General features: G+C 53.4%; 1 protein-coding gene and 1 long non-coding RNA gene across 6 annotated transcripts in view; one reads left to right on the top strand and one right to left on the bottom strand.

The window, feature by feature from the left end:
- The window catches only part of LOC309529773, a 405,398-nt gene that overhangs the window by 333,149 nt on the left and 52,261 nt on the right, over window positions 1–19,988 (bottom strand). The gene's annotated exons all lie outside the window — the stretch shown is intronic.
- The window catches only part of MAPRE3 (microtubule associated protein RP/EB family member 3), a 125,809-nt gene that overhangs the window by 87,615 nt on the left and 18,206 nt on the right, over window positions 1–19,988 (top strand). The window contains exon 2 of one of the 5 annotated variants that reach the window (XM_082217910.1): window positions 12,755–12,846. Coding sequence is in view for 3 of the 5 variants with exons in the window: in XM_082217913.1 (XP_082074039.1) it covers window positions 2,377–2,405 (29 nt within the window). In the remaining 2 variants the exon portion in view is untranslated. Of the gene's footprint in view, window positions 1–2,294; window positions 2,406–12,685; window positions 12,847–19,988 lie in introns of those variants that run through there. The other 4 variants (XM_082217913.1, XM_082217908.1, XM_082217912.1 and 1 more) reach the window with 4 other exon arrangements.

Genomic DNA, 19,988 nt, shown 5'->3' with positions numbered 1-19,988 from the left:
CCATTCACCGAGATTTAGGGTGCGGAGAAAAGATTTGCAAGTTCTTACAGAACTTTAATGCAAATCTATCTCCGAATGGGGGACTGATACGGAACGGGGGGGGGGGCAATGTCTTCTTCACTACAATATATTTGCTCAATTTCTCTAGGACTCCATCACCCCTCCCCTGTCCTCCATAATCTCTCAAGTAATACTGTCAAAATCCTGTTACAATGTATCCACTCTGTTTCTGCTTTTGCTCTATAGTACAGAGTGGCTTAGAAATCACTGAAATCTTCAAAAATTGATATAAAATCAACCGTAACTCCGATTTCTTCACTTTTGGTGTCATTCAACTCAGCTCCCCCTGGACTCCATAATGCTACCCTCCATAATCCCCGAAGCGGCAGGTCACGTACACAGGAATTTCTTAATCCTGTCAGATAGTCTTGCAAAATCCTTCCTTCGGGCAATATTAGGTGGCAGACGATGCATATCTCTGACCCATTGTCTTGCCACCACCGGTACTCAATAAATGTGTATCTATGTATATTTCCCGCTCCGCATATCCCCCCTCCCTCATCCGAAAATGCTAATTAATGTAATCCCACCTTTTCATAATGTATTCATGACGTGTAAAGTATATTCATGATGTAACTTGTGAAACCCAACCTTCCCATAATGTATTCGTGACGTTTCATGCACTGTATTCTGGGACATGGAGGGAAAACTCAAAAGTTCATGTCACCCCTTTCTCACTGTTCAATCTCGCCTTGAACCTGTTGCGCAATAAACTTGGACCTTCTGCAGTTTGCTCCTGTGTCCGGCTGAGCTCATTTTCTTCCGCAGGGACCCACGGACTTAGTCCGATGAGCTGGGTGGCAGAGTAACCCCGCACCCAGATTTTAGCCGTAACAGCTACGAACATGAGTTTGACCAAAGTGTGGGAGGCAGTGGAAGACAGGAGTGCCTGGCGTGCTCTGGTCCGGGGGTCATGAAGAGGCGGACACGACTAAACGACTCAACAACAATGCAAGGGGCAATTAATACTAACCCCGACCCGCCGACCCGGATCAAGAGGCGGCATTTTAAATTAACAGTGAAAAAGACTTCTGGCGAATGTGACTTACTTGAGTGTAGACATTACAGAAGGATCTTGGCCACGGGGGGGGGGGGGAGGACATGGCTGGGTCCTATTCTGCTCTGCACAGTGCTGTGCGCAAGTTCGGTTCTCATTCTGCTTCCAACTCATTATGGGAAAACAAATGCAACAACAATATGAAAAGCTCCAATATAGAGGCAGCTGTTGTTTCAGGACAAACAAAACAGACCTGCTCTCCAAAACATCCCCCCCCCTATAAGCCTTTTTATGTTCAGCTTATTTGCTTTGGTGAAAACGGCATGAGTATGTCTAGGGCAGACCTCCAACCAGCCTCTTAATGCTTCCTGAGAGAGAGGTCTGCACAGATTCCAACGCTCTTTCGGTTGCAAAGCATGATTGAGTCACGAGGAGCCAGAAATCAAGGGAGTTTAGAGCAGGGTTCCTTTGGTGGTGTTGTTTACTTCCCAAGAGGAGGTAGACAATAAGATCAGACTGTTTGCAAATATTCCTTAATAAGCACCAGTACATAATGCCAATTATTAACTGATACATGGGGCATGCTCTAAGCTGCTGCACACCAATTCTCTATTTCTGGCTGAAGCCTCAGCCGTCCAGGCCTAGCGATGGCCTCGGAACTGCGCTTGTCATGTTCAAGCTTCAGCTGCCGGGGCAAGCGCCACACTCTGGCCCATAGAATCACAGAACAGTAGAACTGGAAGGGACCCACAGGGTCATCTAGTCCAGCCCCCTGCAGTGCAGGAATATCCACTAAAGCATTCATGACAGATGATCCGCCAACCTCTGCTTAAAAAAACCACCAAGGAAGCAGTCTCCACCACGTTCTGAGGGAGTCCCATTGTTGAACAGCTCTTGCCTTCAGAAAGTTCTTCCTAAAGAATCTCCTTTCTTTTTATATAGATTATTTTTATTGGTTTTCCAAATGATTACAAATCAGCCCAGATTATTTAAATTTAATACAATTTTAAATAATAATAATAATCAGGTTTCCCGCTCCTGTCGCAAACGTAAGTCCATTACTTCCTGACGTAGCCACTTCATTCTTCTTTAATCTCCCCTTCACCCATCTTGATGTCCGTCCATTCTTTCTAGGTGGCCCAGGGGCCTCACTCTGCAAGGAAGCGGCTGGGATTGGAAAGCATCCCCTATCCCCGTGTTGCCTAGCAACCGCCACACTCCAGGCTGGGCAATGGGGTTCCCTGGTTGCTTGGCAACCCCATGGTCCTCCCTCCTCTTCAGAAAGTAGCCAAGCTCCCAGCTGGGGTTGCCACATTGCGATGGCCGTGGAAGGAGACTTGCCCTCAAGGTCAGTGGGGAGCCATCTGGTGAGGGGGCTGAGATTCAACAGGGGGGCGCCTGAGCTCACCTCCTGGGGAAGAGGCGGGAGGGCTTCTTCTCGAGAGGAAGCAGCCCCCTCTCACCCTCTGCGGGAGGCCCTGGAGAGATGATGCCCAGCCTTGGGCCTCCTGGCACTCCCTCTGGCTCCCAGAGCCTCAGCATGGCGCCAGGGCCCCGAGCAGCCCCTCACAAGGCCATACCTCCAGGGAAGGCGATGCTCTAAAGAAGGGGCTGGGGGGCGGATCATAGAATTGTAGAGTTGGAAGGGGCCCTGAGGGTCATCTAGCCCAACCCCCTGCCCAACGTGGGGCTTGAACCTACACTGCTCTACCAACTGAGCTGTCCCAAAGGCTTGAGGAGGGCTTTGAGTAGCCCCATCCACTCCCACCACCACCACACCTTCTCCTCTCCAAATGTCCCCCCTCCCCTCCGGAGGAAGGGCAGGATATAAACTAAATAGTTAATGCTGGTCATTTTTACGGGGAAAGAGTGGCTGCAGCAACCCAGCGAAATGGGTGGGAGATGATGATGATGATGATGATGATGATGATTATTATTATTATTATTTACTTACTTGCTTAATACTACTAGCATTCCATTGCATGTTGTTCTGCTTTGCAGAAGCTTTCTACTAGCTTTGGGGGGGGCAGTTTGTCAGGAGTTTCCAGTGTCCACTTTGCAGACTTGCTTGGCAATGAGAGCTGGAGGGGAAGGCAGCACACCCACCCCTGCCTCTGCCTTTCATACACCCCTTGCCCCTGCCCAGAAGTGCCGGGGGGGGGCATCCGCAGGTCAAAGGGGCAGGACTGAGCTGGGTGACTTCCCTGATGGGATATCTGCTGGACTACCAAGGGGTCAGGCATGGCTGCTTCAGGCTCCTTGTTCTGAGCCCCAGTTCTGCCCAGAGGGAGGCAGCACTGACCTGAATCCAGCACAAGGGGATCCAAGCAGATCCCTGTGAAGGGGAGTCAGCTTCTGTGGTTGGAGACTCGGATCCTCTCCTGGAAAAGGGCAGGTGAGCGCAGAATTTGCCTGTATCAAGAACAGCAAAAAATGTCATGGAACAAAGGACCAGTTTTTGAGTTCATTAAGCCAAGTGGGGAGCGGAAGGGGGGCTGGATGTGATGTTGGCAGCCTCCCAGGACTCCTCCCAGAATGGGATGGCCAGGGGACACTGAATTCAGGACCAGGAAAGGGCCTCTCCTGCTCTCTTCATCATTTCACCTCTTCTTCCTTCAGCACTTAAAATATGGGAGGGTGGCTATGATGGGCACTGTTGAACTTCTTGTTGTTGTTTAGTCATTTAGTCATGTCTGCCTCTTGGTGACCCCACAGACCAGAGCACGCCAGGCCCTCCTGTCTTCCACTGCCTCCCGCAGTTTGGTCAAACTCATGCTGGCAGCTTCAAGAACACTGTCCCACCATCTCCTCCTCTGTCGTCCCCTTCTCCTTGTGCCCTCCATCTTTCCCAACATCAGGGTCTTTTCCAGGGAGTCTTCTCTTCTCAGGAGGTGGCAAAAGTCTTGGAGCCTCAGCTTCAGGATCTGTCCTTCCAGTGAGCACTCAGGGCTGATTTCCTTCAGAATGGAGAGGTTGGATCTTCTTGCAGTCCATGGGACTCTCAAGAGTCTCCTCCAGCACCAGAATTCAAAAGCATCCATTCTTCGGCAATCAGCCTTCTTGATGGTCCAGCTCTCACTTCCATACATCACTACTGGGAAAACCAGAGCTTTAACTATATACACCTTTGCTGAACTAGGATGCCTTTAATCTTGCAGACAAATCCTTGCAGGACCCAAAGGCTCTGGGCGGCTGCTGGCCATGACGCCTGTGCTCTCCAGGGGGCTGCTGGGAATGCCAAGTGGGGGGCAGCGGCTGCCTGTGCCCTCCGGCCCTCCCTGTGGGCTTCCCATCAGGTCGGCTGCTGTGAGAACAAGATGCTGGACGCAATGGGGCCCCTTTGGCCCAAATCCATCTGCTGCAGGGCTCTGGTTGTGTTTCTGGACCCCTTGCCATGGGGCAGAGGCTTCCGAGGAGCCCTGTGCGCTACAGCTGGAGTGCGACTCCCTGAGAGTCAGCCCACGGCTGGCTCTGCTGCTGAGCCTGGGAGATGCAGAAGAAGGTGAAAGTCGGCCTGCTGGATCCGGCCAAAGGGGGCCCATCCAGCACAGTACCCTCTTCTCACAGCGCCCAACCAGATGCCTGTGGGAAACCTGCAAGCAGAATTCAAACTCAAGACCCGTCTCCCCTCCTGGGGTTTATAGTATTCTCTCACCCTATTTTAAAGCCATCTAGGTTGGTGGTTGCCTCCTGGGGGAGTTCCGCGGTTGAACAAATCCAGAAGTCTGCCAGTGCTATTTTCTTTTTTAGAAAAATATTTATTTGATTTATATACCAGCCTTCATCCAAAGATCTCAGTGTGGTTCACAAGATAAAAACAGGTACCCTCCATGCTGCTTCCCTTCGTCACAAGTGAACTCGGCCTCATCCCTTCCATCCTGTCTCACACAGCTAATTGGGTGTGCTAACATGTTTTTAATCCCTCACCAGCTGACTGATCCGGACAGCCTTGGTTTTTGTTTATCTCCGTCTTTTATGCCCTGGAGCTTGAGCTCTTACCTGCCTGGCCTGCTCTGGCTTGTACAAGGTCTTTGCAATCCACACCTTGACCTTGAAGGATGAGATGGATTTATACCACTTCCGACTTGCTCCTTTTAGTTTACGTGCTTTGAGGAAAAGGCTTTTTAAGAGCAGGCACGCGACACGCTCAGGCCTCCTGAGAAGCCACATGCAGACCTCCTGCCCTGCAACCAGCCGCCCTGGGCATGCCAGCTGCCTCTTGCAGAAGCCCGCACCCTCCCCTCTTGGGTCATGCGCTGCTGCTTTGCTGGCATCCCTAAAGGGGGGTCAGGTTTTGGAGGCTGGGATGGAAGAGGCAAGGTTAGCGCTCAACTTGTCTGCCTTTCCTTGCAGGATGAATGCAGCACAAATCCCAAAGATCAAGCCAGAATCTGGCAGCCTGCACCTGCTTAGAATCCTAGACTTGTAGTGTGTGGGGGGGGAGGACACACGTGAGGGTCACCTGGTCCAACCCCCTGCAAGGCAGTCCTGCTGGAACTTGGCTTGGGCAAGGGCAGGTCTCTTGGTGGTAAGAGGGAGGCCGTGGGGCTGCTGGGTCTCCTTGTGGGTCTTGCTGGCTGCTGTCCTGCTCCCTGAATTGCAAAGGCAGCCAGTGCATCGCTTGCCTGCCAATGTGGGCCACGGCCAGAGGCTGGCTGAGCTGGGCCTCCTAGCGGGGACACCCCTCCGACTTCACGCTCAGCCCAGGAGACACCCAGAATGGAATCTTATTTACTTACGATATGTGCAGCGCACAACCTTGCTATCACCAACACACTCTTTCGACAAAAAAATAAATTAAAAACATCATGGAGGCATCCTTGGTCGAACCATTGGCGCCTCTTAGACCATGTAATGGTCCAAGCTGAAGATCGCTGTGATGTGCTCCTTACCAGAGCTATGACGAGTGCCGACGACTGCTGGACAGATCACCGACTAATACGCTCCACGATGGCTATTAAGATTATACCTCAACGCAGGCTTCAAGGAAGGAAACCAAGGCGCAAAATGAACACTCAAGCCCTTCAAGATCCCATTAAGCGGGATTGCTTCCAAACGACTCGTAAGGACCATCTGCTTTTGGAGTTCTCTGATAAAATCGAGGAACACAGGACCAAGCTAAAAACATCCATTATTGAAGCCTGTGAACAAACTATTGGATACCAAACCAAGAAACACCAGGACTGCTTTGATGAGAATGACAGTGAGATTGAACACATTATTGACAAGAAAAGGAAGGCCTTTCAGATCTGGCAAAGAGATAGAAACTGTGCCACTAAGAAGAAAACCTATGCCAACGCTAAGGCTGAGGTTCAAAGAAGAACCAGAGAACTAAAAAACACCTGGTGGATAAAGAAACCTCAAGAGATCCAGCACTTAGCCGACACTCATGATGCACAGAGTTTCTTTAAAGCCACAAAGAGCATCTATGGGCCAATAAATCATGGCATATGCCCCCTATGCTCAGCAGACGGTACCACACTTCCGAAAGATAAAGAAGCTATTGCACAGCACTGGAAAGAACATTACCAGCATCTCCTGAACCGCAACTACCCCATAGCTGTTGAGGTCCTCTCACAAATTCTGCAAAACCAAGATAGAGATGAGCTCGCAATATCTCCAAATCTGGGAGAGTTGTGTACAGCTATTAACCAAATGAGAAACAACAAAGCCAGCAGACCTGATGGGATACCTGCTGAAGTCTTCAAAGTGGGCAGAACACAACAACTTCACAAGCTCATTTAAAAAATCTGGGAGAGAGTAATAATAATAATAATAATAAATTTTTATTTATATCCCGCCCTCCCCAGCCGAAGCCGGGCTCAGGGCGGCTAACAACACTAAAAAAGTGCAACAATATAAAAACATCATAAGAATTAATTAAAATCAAAATTAATGGCAACCATAAACTAAAATATTGTAAAGATTGCTGAAGGAGGGAGTCAGGCTGTGCCCTAACCAAAGGCCTGGTGGAACAGCTCTGTCTTGCAGGCCCTGCGGAAAGATGTCAAGTCCTGCAGGGCCCTTGTCTCTTGTGACAGAGCGTTCCACCAGGTTGGAGCCGCAGCCGAAAAAGCCCTGGCTCTAGTTGAGGCCAGCCTAACCTCTCTGTGGCCTGGGACCTTCAAGATGTTTTTATTAGAGGACCGTAAGTTCCTCTGTGGGGCATACCAGGAGAGGCGGTCCCGTAGATACGAGGGTCCTAGGCCGTATAGGGCTTTAAAGGTTAAAACCAGCACCTTAAACCTGATCCTGTACTCCACTGGGAGCCAGTGCAGCTGGTATAGCACCGGATGAATGTGATCCCGTAGCGAAGACCCCGTAAGGAGTCTCGCTGCGGCATTCTGCACCCGCTGGAGTTTCTGGGTCAGTCTCAAGGGCAGCCCCACGTAGAGCGAGTTACAATAATCCAGTCTGGAGGTGACCGTCGCGTGGATCACAGTGGCTAGGTCAGGGCGAGAGAGATAAGGGGCCAACTGCTTAGCTTGGTGGAGATGAAAAAATGCCGCCTTTGTTATAGCTGCAATCTGCGCCTCCATAGAGAGGGAGGTATTGAAGATTACACCCAAACTCTTAACGGACGGTGCTGGCACTAATTGCACCCCCGCAAGAGATGGGAGTTGCCCCCTCAATCCCATATCGTCCCGTCCCAGCCAGAGGACCTCTGTCTTCGAAGGATTTAGCTTCAACCGGCTCCCACGTAGCCATCCAGCCACAGCTTCCAGACATCTGACCAGTGTGTCTGGGGCCGAGTAAGGATGGCCATCCATCAACAGATAAGAGTTGGGTGTCATCAGCATACTGATGGCAGCCCAGCCCAAAACTCCGGACAAGCTGGGCGAGGGGGCGCATAAAGATGTTGAAAAGCATCGGGGAGAGTATCGCGCCCTGAGGTACTCCACACACCAAGGAGTGGCGGGATGACAGTTCCCCCCCAAGCGCCACCCTCTGTCCCCGACCAGAGAGAAACGAGCGCAGCCATTGAAGGACTGTGCCCTGGATCCCCACGTCGGCAAGGCGGTGGTCCAGGAGTTCTTGATCGACCATGTCAAAGGCTGCTGACAGGTCTAGAAGAATCAGCAGCCCCGACCCGCCTCGATCCAGCTGTCTACGAAGATCATCTGTTAGGGCGACCAGAGCCGTCTCGGTCCCATGACCAGCGCGGAAGCCGGACTGGAATGGATCCAGAGCCGATGTTTCATCCAGAAACCTACCAAGCTGTTCAGCAACCGCTCTCTCAATCACCTTGCCCAGGAATGGAAGATTCGAAACTGGGCGGTAATTGGATAGATCTAAGGGATCTAATGATGTTTTCTTTAAGAGCGGACGCACCACTGCCTCCTTCAGTTCCCCTGGGAATGTCCCGGTGCCAAGGGACAAATTGATGATATCCCCCAGGGGGGCCCGCACCTCGTCTGGACATGCTCTAATCAGCCAAGACGGGCACGGGTCGAGAGGACAAGTGGTGGGCTTTCCAGCTCGGAGGAGTCTGTCCACATCGGCTGGGGATATCCGGTCAAAGTGGTCCAATACTGGACCCGAGGACAGTCGAGGGGCCTCCAGTTCCTTCATTGTATCCAAATTGCCAGGGAGGTCATGGCGGAGCAACAAGACCTTCTCCGCAAAAAAGCTCGCAAATGCCTCACAGCTATGTGTCGAATTGTTATTTAAATTTGGCTGTCCTTCGAGGGACGTTAAAGACCGAATTATACTAAATAATTGTGCCGGGCGAGAGCTAGCGGATGCAATGGAGGCCGAGAAGTAGGACTTCTTGGCGGCCTTCACTGCCATCTCGTAGGTTTTCATAAAAACCCTATAAGATGTTCTTGAGGCTCCGTCACGGGCACCCCGCCATACTCGCTCTAGCCGTCTGAGGTCCCGCTTCATTTTCCGGAGCTCCTCAGTAAACCAGGGAGCCCGGTTTCTGCGGGGTCGCAGAGGGCGCTTAGGTGCGATCTCATTGATGGCTGCCAGGAGCTGGGTATTCCAGCCCTCAACATGCTCAGTCAATGAGTCGCCAGGGGGAGCAAGGTCCCGCAAGGCTTGACGGAATCTATCAGGGTCCATCAGCCTCTGCGGGCGAGCCCAAATCGGCTTACCACCTAAGCAGGGTGGGGGTGGAAAGTCAATCCTGGCTTTCAGAGCATAGTGATCCGACCATGGCACCTTCATCGAAGGAGACAGGATCACATCTATACCGACGCCAAAGATCAGATCCAGCGTGTGGCCTGCTTGATGTGTGGGGCCCGAAACAAACTGGGAGAGCCCTAGTGTCGCCATGGAAGACACCAGGTCCAGAGCCTGTGAGGAGGGAGTGGCATCAGCATGGATGTTGAAGTCCCCCAATACCAATAGGTTAGGGAACTCCAAGGCCCAGCCGGCCACCGCCTCCAGCAGGCCTGACAGGGTGGCTGCTGGTGCGCTAGGTGGCCGGTACACCAGCCAGACAGCCAAGCTCACCTCGGAGCCCCACACTAGGCCAACACATTCAATGCCGGGGATCGATGGCGGTGGTAGAGCCCTGAAAGAACAGTCTTCCCGGATTAATAATGCCACCCCTCCCCCCCGGCCCACAGTCCGTGACTGGTGGAGGACGGAGAAACCCGGGGGCACCATCTCTCGTAAGGTAACAGTTACCCCTTCGCGCACCCAGGTCTCCGTCACACAAGCCAGGTCGACCCCCTGCGAGATGATGAAATCTCGCAGGGTGGCGGTTTTGTTGCCTATAGACCTGGCATTGCACAACACCAGTGACGGAGGTGAGTAATCCTTTCTCACCCTACCCTCGTCTCTCGGGATGGGGCGCAGATTGGAAGGGGTACGAGCATATCCGTATCTCGATCCCCTTCGCCTATGCCATCTGCCCCCACCGCCATACCTCCCTCGCCTCTCCACAGTAGGAATCCCAGGCCTCATACTCGCCTCCATTTACAAAGTATAAAAGCAAACAAACAAACAAACAGAAAGAAAAAAAACAATTACACCAAAGCAAAACCAATCCCCACCCCACTCAACAAACCGTCCCACCCCAACCCAAAATAAAACAAAACAAATAAGAATACATGGATAAAAAACCACCGTTTCTGGTGGTACAACAAAGTAAAAAATAAAAACACTTTTAAAACACTTTAAAATATATAACACGATTAAACATTTGCTGCCACAGCAGCAGTGTCCTTCGAGTTGTGATGGTGGTGAGTCTGGGGCCCGCCCCCAGGCCCAAGGTGGAGAATGGGCTTGCAGGGGGAGCGGTCCTCCCCAAGACTCACCGGCAGAGCGGCAGCAGCGATGTCCCGAGGCCTCCTTGGGGCCTTATATGCTGAGGTGGAGTCTGGGGCCCACTCCCAGGCCCAAGGTGGAGAATGGGCTTGCAGGGGGAGCGGTCCTCCCCAAGACTCACCGGCAGAGCGGCAGAGATCCCAGCAGACTTTAGGGACGCCAAAATTATCAATCCCTTTAAAAAAGGTGACAGAGCGGATTGCGGAAACTATTGAGGCATCTCTATTAGCTGCAGCCGGCAAAATTCTTGCAAGGATTTTAGCAAACAGTTTCCTAACCATATCTGAGGCTCCCCAAAATGGTTTTAGACTTCTAGGAGGACAGCGGACATGATTTTCACCGCTTGACAGCTTCAAGAAAAATGCAGAGAGCAAAACCAACCCCTGTATATGGCGTTTATTGACCTGACTAAGGCTTTCAACACTGTAAATCGTAATGCCCTGTGGACTGTCCTTCTGAAAATCGGCTGCCCAGATAAATTTGTGAACATCCTTTGGCTCCTCTATGATAATATGACAGCAACAATGGCTTTCAAAGTGAACCATTCACAGTGGGGTCAGGTGTTAAAAAGGGTTGTGTTATTGCCCCAACTCTATTCATTATTTTCATTGCCATGATCCTACACGTTGTCAAAGAGTAGAACCCCACAAGAGTAGAAATCATATATTGAACAGATGGAAAGCTCTTTAATCTGAGCAGGCAGAAAGCAAAGAGTAAGGTTGCCGTAACTTCCGTAGCTTGGCCTATCGCTCAACAACCCCTCTGCAGTGCCACAAATCCAACTCAATGGTGTAATGTTGGAAAATGTCAATCACTTCTCCTACCTGGGCAGTTATTTTTCCACAAGGGCTGACATTGATGCTGAAATCCAGCATCGCCTGAGCTCTGCAAGTGCGTCTTTCTCCTGATTGAAGGGCAGAGTTTTTGAGGACTGGGACATTTGCAGGGAAACCAAAATGCCTGTTTGCAAAGCTATTGTACTACCAACCTTACTGTCTGTTTGTGAAGCATGGACCACTTATAAACGCCATCTCCAACTCTTCAAAAGATTCCATCAATGGTGTCTCAGAAAAAATGTACACATCACTTGGCAAACTAATACCAGTGTACTGGAAGATGCAAAGAACACGCATGTCGAAGCAATGATTCTTCAACATCAATTTCGTTGGACTGGTCATGTTGTGCGGATGCCTGATGATCGTCTTCCAAGGCAACTACTCTATTCTGAACTTAAAAATGGAAAGCGTAATGCTGGTGGTCAACAAAAGAGGTTTAAACTCTCTCAAGACCAATCTAAAAAAATGTAGTATAAACCTAGACAACTGGGAAACACTGGCCTGCGAGAGCTCCAGTTGGAGAACAGCCTTTACCAAAGGTGTCGTGGGCTTTGAAGACACTCGAACTCAGGATGCAAGGGAGAAATGTGCTATAACCTCTGGGTATAGGGTGGTATATAAATTCAAATAATAATAATGATGATGATGATAATGATGAAGATGAAGAAGAAGCTTGCTTGGCTAACCCTCACTGGGATTAACTCCTGCCCGGAAACCAATGTCCCCACTCTGGAAGGACGTGTGGATCCAGAATTGGCCTTCACAGTCACTTATGGACTCACTGTTAAGACTGTGTTCATGGAAGACCATCTTCCTCGGCTACGAGGGGTCGCCAAAGAAGCAGCAGAAGGCTGCCAAAGTGGGCCAATGCCAGAGGCTGGCTGATATGTGCCTCCTATGTGCATCCCCAGCAGCCTAGCTTGGGGGGCTCCTCAGATGGTGCCCCCCTTCCACATCTGTCAACTTTTCCCTTTTCTTGCGAGGAATCCTATTCGGAATAAGGGAATTTCCCTTTAAAAAAGGGAAACGTTTGCCAGCAAGGACCCCCCCTCTGGCCAGGAGACCCCCAGCCCCCTTCCTCCTAAGGGCTTGCGGGGGAATGCAAGGCTACTGCGGACGTGGAAGCAGCCTCTGGTGCGAGGCAACCGAGAGAAGAATTGCCTCTTGGAAACCAGCGCCCAGGATCCAGTGGGCGGGAGTTCCACAGCTTAACTGTGCGCTGAGTGAGGAAGTCAGGGGGGGGGGCTCCGCTTTCCCCTTCAGGGCCCGATCCTGCCCCCTCCTCCTGCCTTCCTCCTCCTTGCCGGGCCTCTGCACATGCTCGGGGAGCCTCTTCCTCCGAGGGCGGGGCCTCGCTCGGCCGCTTTCGCCCCTGGAGAGCCAGGGATGCTCCGGCGCGTGCGCAGAGGGGCGCGTGGGCGGGGCCTGCGAGGTGGGCGGAGAAGCCTCTCTCCCGCCCCGCCCTCCGTCTTTGGTTGCCATGGTAGCGCGGAGGGCGGAGCCAGGGTCGCGAGCGCCGTCGGCCGGCCCTGCTCGGGGGCGGCGCATGCGCGGGAAGACCCTCCTCCCGGCCCCCCCCCCGCAGAGCCGGCCCGGTCCGTGAGGCGGAGGCGGAGGAGGAGGAGGCGGCGGAGGACGGAGCCAGCCAGCCGCCCTTGCCGCGCCGGCACCGCCGTGAGTGGGGGGGGGAGGACCGAGGCGGAGGGGACCCCCTCCCCACCCAAAAGGGGGGGCGCGAGAAAGGGGTCCCCTCACCCCGGGGGGGGTCCGGGGAGGGGCCTGGTCTGCGCTCCGTGACTCGGCAGTCCGACGGGGGGGGCTTCTGGGGGCGACCTTTCTCTTGGGGGGCGGGGGGGTCTTGGCCGCCCTCGTCGCCCCATCCCGGGAGCAGGTGGGGGTCCCGTCGGGGGGGGCAGGGATGGGGACCCCCCCGTATCCTCCCCCCTCCCCTCCGTGGGCCTCCTGGGGGGGGGCGTCGTTGCGCCTCTCCCGGTGTCGCCCTTCCCTCCGGGTCTCTCGCCCGGGGACACGTGTGAGCGCGCGTGCCGCCGCTGCCGCAAAATGGCTCCTGCCTCGACGGGGGGGGGGGAGGGAGGGAGAAGGCGCCCCCTTTTTCCTCCTCCGCCGGAGTCTCCCCGCAGGGAGGGAGGAGGGGCCCCGATGCGCGGCTGAAGCCCCGATGGGGCGGCTGGGCTCCAGGCGGGAAGGGGTTCCTGCGGGGAGAAGGACCCGGCCAGCACCGAGCTCTGGCCGGGGCCCAGGAGTTGCTGGGGGAAACCAGCAAGCAGGATCCGACCCGAAAAGCTGGCTCTGCTCTCTGCCGTCCAGATTCCCACTCCATCTCTCGGCCTCTGACACAAGCCAGCTCCACACGCACCCCCTGCCCGCATCCTGCGCTCTCCTAGGGCAAAAAGTGATGGTGGGCACTTGCCGAAAGGCTCTTAAGAGTTGGCAAAGTGCAAAAAAGAGGAGCTGCAATCTTTCTATGGGACGCTTTCATTCCGGGACTGGGGCATATTCAGCCTGTCCTTAAGTCAGTGGGCAGATCCTGGACCCCACGGTCAGGGCGGTTCGCGGTTGGTTTTCTCTCTGCAAAACATCCCTGCCCATCACTGCTGCTCCGTTGACTGATGGGATGCCAGCAGAGAGGCCTCCGCATACTCTGTGGGCATCCCTGGCATAGCTGGAGAGGGTGTGGCGGGAGGACCATTTTTGCTCTGAGCTGCTTGTGGGCATTGCCTTCCGCTTGCCCCTTTGTGGTGGCCGGCAGGGCGCTGGGCAGCCTGGCAGTGTTGCTGCGTTCTTTCTTCAGCTGGTGAGACTCCTCGGGCCAGGCTGCTGCTGCTGCTGCTTACGAATGAGCCCTGCCTTGGGGCCCAGCAGGCCTCCTTTGAATGCTCTGCCCCTGACGCAGAGGGCAAGGCAAGGTGTGGCTGCGCTTGGCTGTCGAAGCCCTTTGGGTCGGCCAGCAGATGCTCCCTCCCCTCCTGACCCCATTGCTCTCCCCTCCCGTCTGGCTGCCCTGGCTGTCAGCAGTTGTGCTGTTGGTGCTCCCTTCTCGAGCCTCGGCTCATCCTTGCCCTTCTTCCTGGCGTCTCCTCCTCTTGTGCCATGATCCAGGTGCTTCCTTCCACAGGGAGCGCCCGGTGGAGTCTGCGCATGCCCCACCCAGCCCTGGGGCCCTTCAGATACTTTGTCCAGCAACCCCCGTCTAAACTCAGCCTGTGTGGTCTGGGGCCAGAGATGAAGGGAGCTGGAGTCAGCAAAGTGTGGAAGGCACCAAACTGGGAAGGAGGGTGGCCCTGGAGTTGTGGCGCTCTAGTGTCAGAAAAGAGGGGGGCCCTGTGGGGTCTTGAGCCACCTTGCAGATGCCATTTGAACGGCATTGTTTTAGGGGTGGGGTATCAGCCATACAGATGTCCGTGTCTGAGAAGTGTGGACTGCCCCAACGGAACGTGTGAACAGGCAGTTGCTGAAACGCTGCACTTAGAGTGATGTGAGAGCTCTCTTTCCTTAGCTTTCCTGATTTCCAGCTGTCCCTTGACTTGGTGCAAGCAACGGCCTCCATTGTGCCGAAGTGCTTTGCTGCTGTGAGAAGAGGCTGCTGGCCTGGACGGCCCCCGGTGGCCTCTTCCAACTGCCTCCTCTTGTGTCCCCATGAGAGAAAGGCAGCCTCACCTGCTCTCCTAGGTCTGGGAGGAAACCGTTCCCTTGCTGGAAAGATGCTCTGCCCCGCCAGCCTCAAACTTCACCTTGATCGCTTTTGTGCCTGGATGGTGCTCATGTTTATGACCCTGTCAGACAGAATATCTCCTGCTTGTGCCTGAGCCGGCGTTTCTCTCGAGGAGTCTGACTGCCTCTCTGCTGATGCAGGTTCACTCAGCAGGCGCATCATTCAGGGTGGCTGGGAATGTGCAGGGATGACTGGCTGCTCTTCCGATGGATCGAGTGTTATGCCCCTTCCTCTTGACTTAGCCCAGTATAGCCTAATAGCAGGGAACAAGGAAATTGAGATGAAGTGTGCAGGGGGGGGGGTGTTGTTGCTACAGATGCAAAAAAAAGCATGTTCTGCATTCACACTGACCTTGCCAACATCTTGAGAGAAAGGAGAGACTCAGCAGAGCAGGGGCTTCTGGAGAGGATTGGCCGAGAGATAAGATTCCAAGGGAATGCAGGAGGAGCTGGAGGGAGGAGATGGAAACCCAGGGGGCAGCCTGGGAAACCGTGGCTGCTGCTCTTGACTCCAGCCTCCTCACTGTGGGGGAGTGTGAGATTTGTGGTCTCCCTCCTTGCACAGATTTCTGAAGCTAAACTTCAGATTTCTGGGCAGCCTGGGATTTTTGCAGATCTGACAAACAGCTGCTGGTGGATGCCTTGAAAATTTCCAAGGAAAGAAATTCCATAAGCTTCCCAGACAGCTGCTTCTGCAGATCCTTGCCTCTGGTCCTCATATCCCTCTCTTCGTTCAAAAATGCTTTTAAATACTTGAAATAACTCAGCATATCTGAAGGGGGTGGGCAGAGACACCCCCCCCCCGGCTTACTGCTTTATTATGGGCTGGGAGTTAGAAGGCTCTGGTTGAGTGAGTGAGCTGAGAGGGGAGCTGGTGGTGGGTGAGCGGCCCGGCTGGGGGTGGTGCTGCCGCCTCTGCCATTGGCATGCTGTGTCACTGCTGCTCACTGTGCCCAGGCCGGGGGCAGAGGTGTTGCTTGGATAAGTGGGTCAGGCCCTCTGTTAATTTTGCTGGAGCTGTGTCAGCCCCGCCTGGCCTGTCTGGCCACAGCTGCCAAGGGCCCTGCGACAGCCTCTTGCCCAGCCACCCTTGAAATCTGAAGCTGGCCCCAACTAGTTGTCACCATTCGTGCTCCCCCCTCCCCACACACCAAAGTGCTGCTAAATGGGTATATCTGGGGGTTGCAGGGAAGTCCTCCTGGTTTCTCTTGCCTGGGAGCCACGTCAGCCACGGCGATCCAAGGATTTTCCCAGTTCAGGCTGTGTCAGGAGCCGTGGCAGGTGGGGTTGTGGTGGGTCTGTGTGTAGGAAACTTAATTTGGGACAGGCAGCTGCAAAGGGTCTGGAGAAAGAGGTGCAGGCTCAGAAATACCTGTCCTGGTGCTGATGGAAAGCTGACCCCCACCTCCGCTCGTGTAAAGGGAATCTTCCTGCTCAGGGCCCTCCGATGCACAGCTGCCACAGCTGACTTCTGCTCCTGGAAGTCTGCTGGCCTGGCCTGCGCATATTTCTGAGTTATCGCCCAGGTAGGGTCCCTTGTCAATTGACGGGATTATAGAAAGTGAAAAGGTGGCGAGTGTTGCTTCTGATGGCGCTTTGGCAAGAGCAGGGATTGTTTTGCCTTGTAGTGGAGACGCCTGCCTGCTGCAGCAGCGGCCTTGTTTAATTCTGCTTTATTTGAAAAGGGCTTGCCACTTGCTTGCAAACTGGGCCCTCCCACCACTCCTCTTGTTTGCTTTTCCTCTGTTTGTGGCAGGCACCATCGCTACAGTCCCCGTCTCTGGTGCTGATCTTCAGCAGTGCTTCCGCGTGGGGCTTTGGGTGGCAGAGAAATGCAGATGCCAAAGTCTGTGGGTGTTGGGAGGATGGGTGTCGCTTGCGCTCCTTGAAGGGAGGCTGCATGCAAGCTGAGAAATGCCCCCAGTTGCTGCTTACCTTGGAGCTCTGCGGTCTGGCTCAGAGGCCCCAAGACAGCTGCGTGGCTTGGGTGGAATTCCTGCTCTCCATGGTTACTCCAGCGATAGTTATTTATATAGCCTCCTATTTGGTCTTTGTGTGCCCCTTCCCCACAGCCCTGTCCGATGGATCAGGGTGGGCATTTCGTCAGAGTATGGGAAGGGAATCTGCGTTTGACCCCCCCCCCGCTGCAATCTTCTGGCGTGTGGGTGCAAGTGGTGTTTTTACTTTCATGAATTCCCAGCAGTCGGTGGGGGAGCCTTTCAGCAGCTCCAAAACATTAATGAAAGAGTTTCCTGGAGTCGGGAAGCAGACATAGTTTTCTGCCTTCCTGGTCGCTCTGCTGTTAGTGAAGTCTTTGGTTAGGGCAAGCCACCCCTGGAGTGGAGTGGAGTCCAGCACACGTCCTTCTGAAATCCCTGAGGCGCTGCTGCGGGGCTTTGTTGTTGGGGCTTTCTCTGCTCCTCCTCCTCTCCCTTGGTGTTGTCTGGGTGTGCCAGGCCCTGCCATCGCCACGTGAACTTGGCACAATCTCTTGACAGCGGGCTTTACTACATAGGCATAACAAAGTTCTCCCTGGCCATACGCTTCCTCTGAAGGGTATCACATGAAGGCTGGTGGAGAGAGGCATTCATGTTGATGCTCCAGATGGGATGCTGTTGGCAAGGAGGGGATGGCGCAGGATGGTGTTTCTGCAGAGTTTGGGGACTTCTCTCTCCAAGAGCCAGAGGTCTGGCTCCTAGCAGAAGAGAGGCCAGGCTCTGGAGTGAGCAGCGCTGCAGAGTTCACAGTCAGTGTTAGAAACTGAGACATGGAAGCTAGGAGCTAAAGGGCACCTTAAGCCTAGGTTAGGGGCACAACAGCGGACTGCCTAGGCATGCTTTTTCTATAACAAGAGTACAAAGCTGAAAATGAATGAACTGCAGCACCTTAAGCTCATTTTTCACATGGTCTAGTCCTTCCCCTGCCCACTCCCCTAATATTCTTAAATCCTCAGAGAGTAGCTGGAAGGGGGGGAGGCAGAAAAAGCTCCTCCTTTCCCCCACTCTGCAGTTTTAATCTGAAATCTTAGGCGCAGTACTGTGCCCAGAGCTCAGAAACTGTGTGTGCTAATGAATTTTCTGTTGCAAAATGCGCCTAGAACAAGGGGAGCTTCGGACACTGTTCCCAGTTGCCTCTAGATTGAGGCGGAACCTTCCTTTATACAAGGGACGGTTGCTGGGGGTGGGGCTAGATGATCCTCAGGATCCCTTCCAACTCTGTGATTCTGTGAAATCTGTAGTGCGACCACTCTTGAAATGCTGCCCCTTGTTCTGCCTGCAGCACTTCAAAAAAGACATTGAGCTGATAAAGGTGCAGGAAAGGGCTATTGAACTGTCCTAGGGGCTGGATCAAATCCCCTGTGAGGAGAGTTTTCAGTGCTCTGGGGGGGGGGAGGTATAGGTGGAGGGACGTGACATAATAGAGTCTGTCAGATTATGCATGGCATGGGGAAAGTAAATAGAGAGTATTTTGTCCATAATTCTGGAGCCTGTGTTGACATCAGACTGGACTTTTGTTCCAGGCTGTTCCAGTTTTTCATACCTGCAGGGACCCTACACCTGAGCTCTCAGGAGTGGGGCTTGTTTTGCACTTGTGCTTCCCTGCCTGGTTTTTCTGTTCTGGGTCGGGCTAAACCTGCGATCTGGTTTCTGTTCCTTCGTTTGCCTTTGCAGTATCAGAGTAAAGCTCTGGGGGAAATCCCTGGGGCTTAGAAATGTGATGCTCTGCCAAGGGATGTGAAATATTTTTCTTGGTTGGCTTGGAGTCTAGTGCCTCTTTTGCCTGTGTTTGGAGTGAATGCCTGTGTCTACGGCTAGAGCCGAGCCATCGCTTCAGAGAGGCCCACTTTCTCTGGCTGTATCTTCTGCACATCACGGCTTCTGGGAAGGCCCGCATCTGCACGGCCTTCTCCAGTTTTGGGAGAATGGTTTCCAAGAGCTGGTGCTGGCTGGCAAATCGGGACCCCAGCACCCTCCAAAGACCACCACAGCCTTTCTGTCCCATTGCACTCCTCCCGTAAGCACCATTTGGCAGAAAGGTAGGAGGCAGATGTAAAGAATCATCCAAATAAATAAATTTCCTGTTCTCACCCGTGGGAGTCCGCACATCCTAGCAGTGCAGGGAGTAATGGCTGGCGCTGCAGCTGGCGCATCCCTGGCTCCTGCAGACCCACCCAAACCAGACCCTGAACACCTTCTGGGAGCTGGCTGAATTCTGTTTATCTGGCCCCACTTTCACCAACTGAGATGGGGGGGGGCTACTTAAAGCATCCTGACTGTGTTTCTGTTAGTGCATTTGCATTTAATCCACAGTGCATCTTCAGGACGGGGAGGCTAGGAATTCTCTGGCTTGATGCACAAGTCTTGTTCTGTCTGTGGACAAGCAAAGGAGCTTGTGACCTCCCCAACAAAGGCCAGCTTCTTGAGCAGTGGGAGAGCATCTGCTTTGCAAGCAGAAATGCCCAGTTGAATCCTTGGTATCTCTAGGCAGGATTGGGAATGTTCCATGGAGAGACACCCTGCCGGTTAGCATGGGCAGGCCTGTTCTAGATCATGGGTAGGCAAACTAAGGCCCAGGGGCCGGATCCGGCCCAATTGCCTTCACAATCTGGCCCACGGACGGTCCGGGAATCAGCGTGTTTTTACATGAGTAGAATGTGTCCTTTTATTTAAAATGCATCTCTGGGTTATTTGTGGGGCATAGGAATTGGTTCATTCCCCCCCCCCAAAAAAAAATAGTCTGAGGGACAGTGGACTGGCCCCCTCCTGAAAAAGTTTGCTGACCCCTGTTCTAGATGGACCAACGGTTTGACCTGGTCAGAGGGCAGCTTGCAGTGTTCTTGGAGCCCCTCACATGAGCAGGTTGTGGGTCTCTGGAAGGAAGCTCAGGGGTTTCAGACTCCAGCTAGTTGGAGAGCTGTGTCCAAGCGAGGCCCAGCACCTCCAGGGACCCTTGAGGAGGTCAGGACAGTGTGCATTGCCTTGTATGGGTGCAGGTATGTGTGCAGGGTGGATGAAATTAAATTGTTTAACCACATCAGCTAACAAACATAGATACATATGCTATAATGTTCTTATTTTAGTAAA

Source organism: Podarcis vaucheri (assembly GCF_965113315.1).
Source record: "Podarcis vaucheri genome assembly, chromosome: 3".
In the NCBI taxonomy this organism is placed as follows: Eukaryota; Metazoa; Chordata; class Lepidosauria; order Squamata; family Lacertidae; genus Podarcis; species Podarcis vaucheri.
Note: the sequence above shows the minus strand (reverse complement) of the source record. Positions and strands in the feature narration are given on the sequence as shown.